The following is a 3,221-nucleotide window of genomic DNA, read 5'->3' as shown; positions in this document are numbered from 1 at the left end:
ATCCATCCATCCATCCATCCATCCATCCATCCATCCATCCATCCATCCATCCATCGTGGGTGGTTGTCGGGCGCTCTGGTGACTTTTGCTCCTTCTGCCCTTTTGTATGTTGTTCTGTTGTAACTAACACCCCTAATGCTCGTCACTTATATGACCTACTTGTGTTGCAAGTGCCGTCAAACACTTGCTTTAGTGGGTGGTTGGCGGGTGCTCTGGTGTGTTTGCTTCTTCTTTCCTATCAAACATCTATCATCCTCATCCCCCTTTCTTCTATTTTATGTTTGTTACTCTCTTGTAACACCTCTAATCTTCTGGCGCTCATATGACCTTATGCAGTTGTGAGCGCCGAAAAACCTCAAAAAAAAAACAACAACAAAAAAACAACAACAACAACAAAAAACAACAAAACAACAAAAAACAGTTACTTAAACTAAATCTTACTAAATCCATCCACTCACCCATCCATCCATCCATCCACCCACCCATCCACCCATCCATCCAGCCATCCATCCACAGTCAGCAACAATGGTGACGAGGCTCCGCGGACTCCTACAATGCCCCACCCTCCTCTCTCGCTCCCTGTACGGGACCCGAGGAGCTGACACCTTCAAGCCCTCTATGATCGCTCGTTCTCTCTCCGCCAACGGACGCCCGAATCAAATGAATGCAAAAGCACGATGTGTACCCACGAACCAATCACCAGTGTTTGTATCATCAAGATGCCTGTCGTCTGATGGCGCACCACACACGGGGCTTGTCTCCCCAGACCTCATCCTGAGGAGTCCTCTGCCAGACATTACCATTCCAGATATGTGTGTGCATGAGTTTGTCTTTCAGAAATGTGATGAATTCAGCAACTCCATTGCAGTGGTAAGACATTAAAAAAATTTCTTCCCTTAAGATATTATATTATTATGTATTGCTGTTGATGCTGCCATGTTGTTGTTCCTGTTACCGTTGCGTGGGTTGAAGAGTTGACGTGGGTGGTTGGCGGGTGCTCTGCTGTGGTTTGCTCCTTCTTTCCTATCAAACATCTATCGTCCTGATCTCTCCTCCTTCTTTTCTATGTTTGTTACTCTCTTGTAACACCTCTAATCTTCGGCACTTATATGACCGTATTGTGTTGCAAGTGCCGAAAAACTCCTAATTACTAAAACGAAGAATTGACGAGGAAGATTCTTCATGAAATGTGCATAAAAAGATCATCGCAGATCGATGATGCTCAATACCTTTTCAATCATTTTGTGTGTGGTTTATTTGATGCCGACTTCATTATCATTTCTGCCAGTTGCTGTAGTAGAAAAGGGATTTTAATTTATTGTTGAACATTTCGGTTTATCATTCGACATTTTGGCAGGGGAGCTGGACCTGTAAAATCGAAATGATCAGAAATTTTCGTTGTCTCTACCATAATATCAAAACGCGATGATGATGATGGTGATGATGATGATGATGATGATGATGATGATGATGATGATGATGATGATGATGATTCATGAAACATGTACTATTATATTCAAGTCTCCGGTGTTTTTCCTACTGTAAAACAGTGATGATGATTGATGATGATGATGATGATGATGATGCCATCCAACTCTCTAACTTTCCCCAGGAGGATTTCCATACTGGCGAAAGCTACACGTACGCACAAGTGAAAGAGAACTCGCTCCGACTGGCCAGCGCTCTGCACCGTCTGGGCCTCCGTCATGGCGATGTCCTCCTGGCCTTCACCCCCAACACCATTCACTTCCCTCTGGTCATGCTGGCCTGCTCGTGCCTGGGGGTCATGTTCACGGCAGCCAACCCCAGCTTTAAGCCCGGTAATGAACGCAGCAGGCCCAGTGCATCTCTCATGCCATTTTTAACTCCCAGTGTATCTGTTTCCATGATGTCCCCGCTTTTTCAATTTCCGCTTGTACCGCTCGCCTCCATGTCATCTTTGGTCTTCCCTTCTTACATTTTTCTTGTGGTTTCCACGTTAAAGCCTGCCTGATGATGCTTGTAGGCCAGTGCATACTGGGACAATTTTGTCGCTTGTCTCCGGTTGCGAGTGTGCAGATAAGGCAGTTTTCTCCCGTTCGTCTCTCGTCACCGTCCATAGTGACGTCATACTTCGCAGACGGGCACCGAGTGAAGAAACTTTTCGATTTGTGCGGGGCAAAAGATGTATTTTAAACCGTTATTCTTTGTCATTATCGTGGTCGTCATCGTTATCATTCTTGTTGTCGGCGGCGTCTTCTTACATCACCAATATGTACAATAAAAATAATGAGGATGCACGATGACAAGTGGGTGGTTGGCGGGTGCTCTGGAGTGGTTTGCTTCTTCTTTCCTATCAAACATCTATCATCGCTATCCCCCCTCCTTTTATGTGTTTGTTACTCTCTTGTAACACCTGTAATCTTCGGCATTTATATGACCTAATTGTGTTGCAAGTGCCGAAAAACTCCTACTAAAACTAAAACACAATGAAAACACTATCAGAAACAACTGCAGAATTAAAATAAAATCAATGATGATAAAAATAGGTTTTATATAAAAAGCAATAGAAATAATCAATAATCATAACATTAACAGTGCTAATAACACCCACCACAACAACAGAAATAGGAGCAACAGAATATATTCGTAAATATTCTAAAAAGAACAGCAATAGCGACAATAACAAACAACCCCCCTTTGCTGTAAAATCAAAACTACAAAAGTATACCTCTTTAGTAAATCGCATAAGTCACGCCTATGATTCAGTGCATGCTGTCATCAGTTGCGTGAACAATTTTAAATTTGACATTCGTAACCATAGCTAGGACCACCACCATTTCCCCCACCAATAAAACCGCCACAATCATCTTCTTCAATGATAACTCCCTTCCCGTTCTTCTATCCCCTTATTAAATCCTTTATAATTACACATGTATTTTCACCGCCATCGTCACTATGTATGCCTGACAGAACAAATCACGAGCAATCCGTGATGGCCCTATTTCGAATCTCCGACGAGATGTCCTAAATTTAGGTTGTTTTGGGGGAGTGTTTCGCTTAGCCTAAATTTTAATATGAGTTTTACAGCACTTACAATACAATAAGTTTATATAAGTGCCGAAATTAGAGGTGTTACAAGAGAGAAACTGACACAAAAAAAGCAGGAAGACAGCGAAAGACGATAGATGTTTGATAGGATAGAAGAAGCAAACTATACCAGAACACCCACCAACCACCCG

General features: G+C 42.8%; 1 protein-coding gene across 1 annotated transcript in view; it reads left to right on the top strand.

Annotated features, from left to right (window-relative positions):
- Nucleotides 1-418: 418 nt before the first annotated feature.
- LOC101856045 (4-coumarate--CoA ligase) overlaps nt 419-3,221 on the top strand; it is a gene marked incomplete at its 3' end in the record, with an annotated part of 8,041 nt that continues 5,238 nt past the window's right edge. Inside the window, 2 exon segments of the mRNA XM_013086943.2 lie at nt 419-870; nt 1,613-1,820. Of these exon segments, the coding sequence (XP_012942397.1) occupies nt 526-870; nt 1,613-1,820 (553 nt within the window).

The sequence above is a fragment of the Aplysia californica genome, unplaced genomic scaffold (assembly GCF_000002075.1).
Source record: "Aplysia californica isolate F4 #8 unplaced genomic scaffold, AplCal3.0 scaffold00524, whole genome shotgun sequence".
Lineage (NCBI taxonomy): Eukaryota > Metazoa > Mollusca > Gastropoda > Aplysiida > Aplysiidae > Aplysia > Aplysia californica.
The sequence above is the reverse complement of the archived record's forward strand: the minus strand, read 5'-3'. Positions and strand labels throughout refer to the sequence as shown.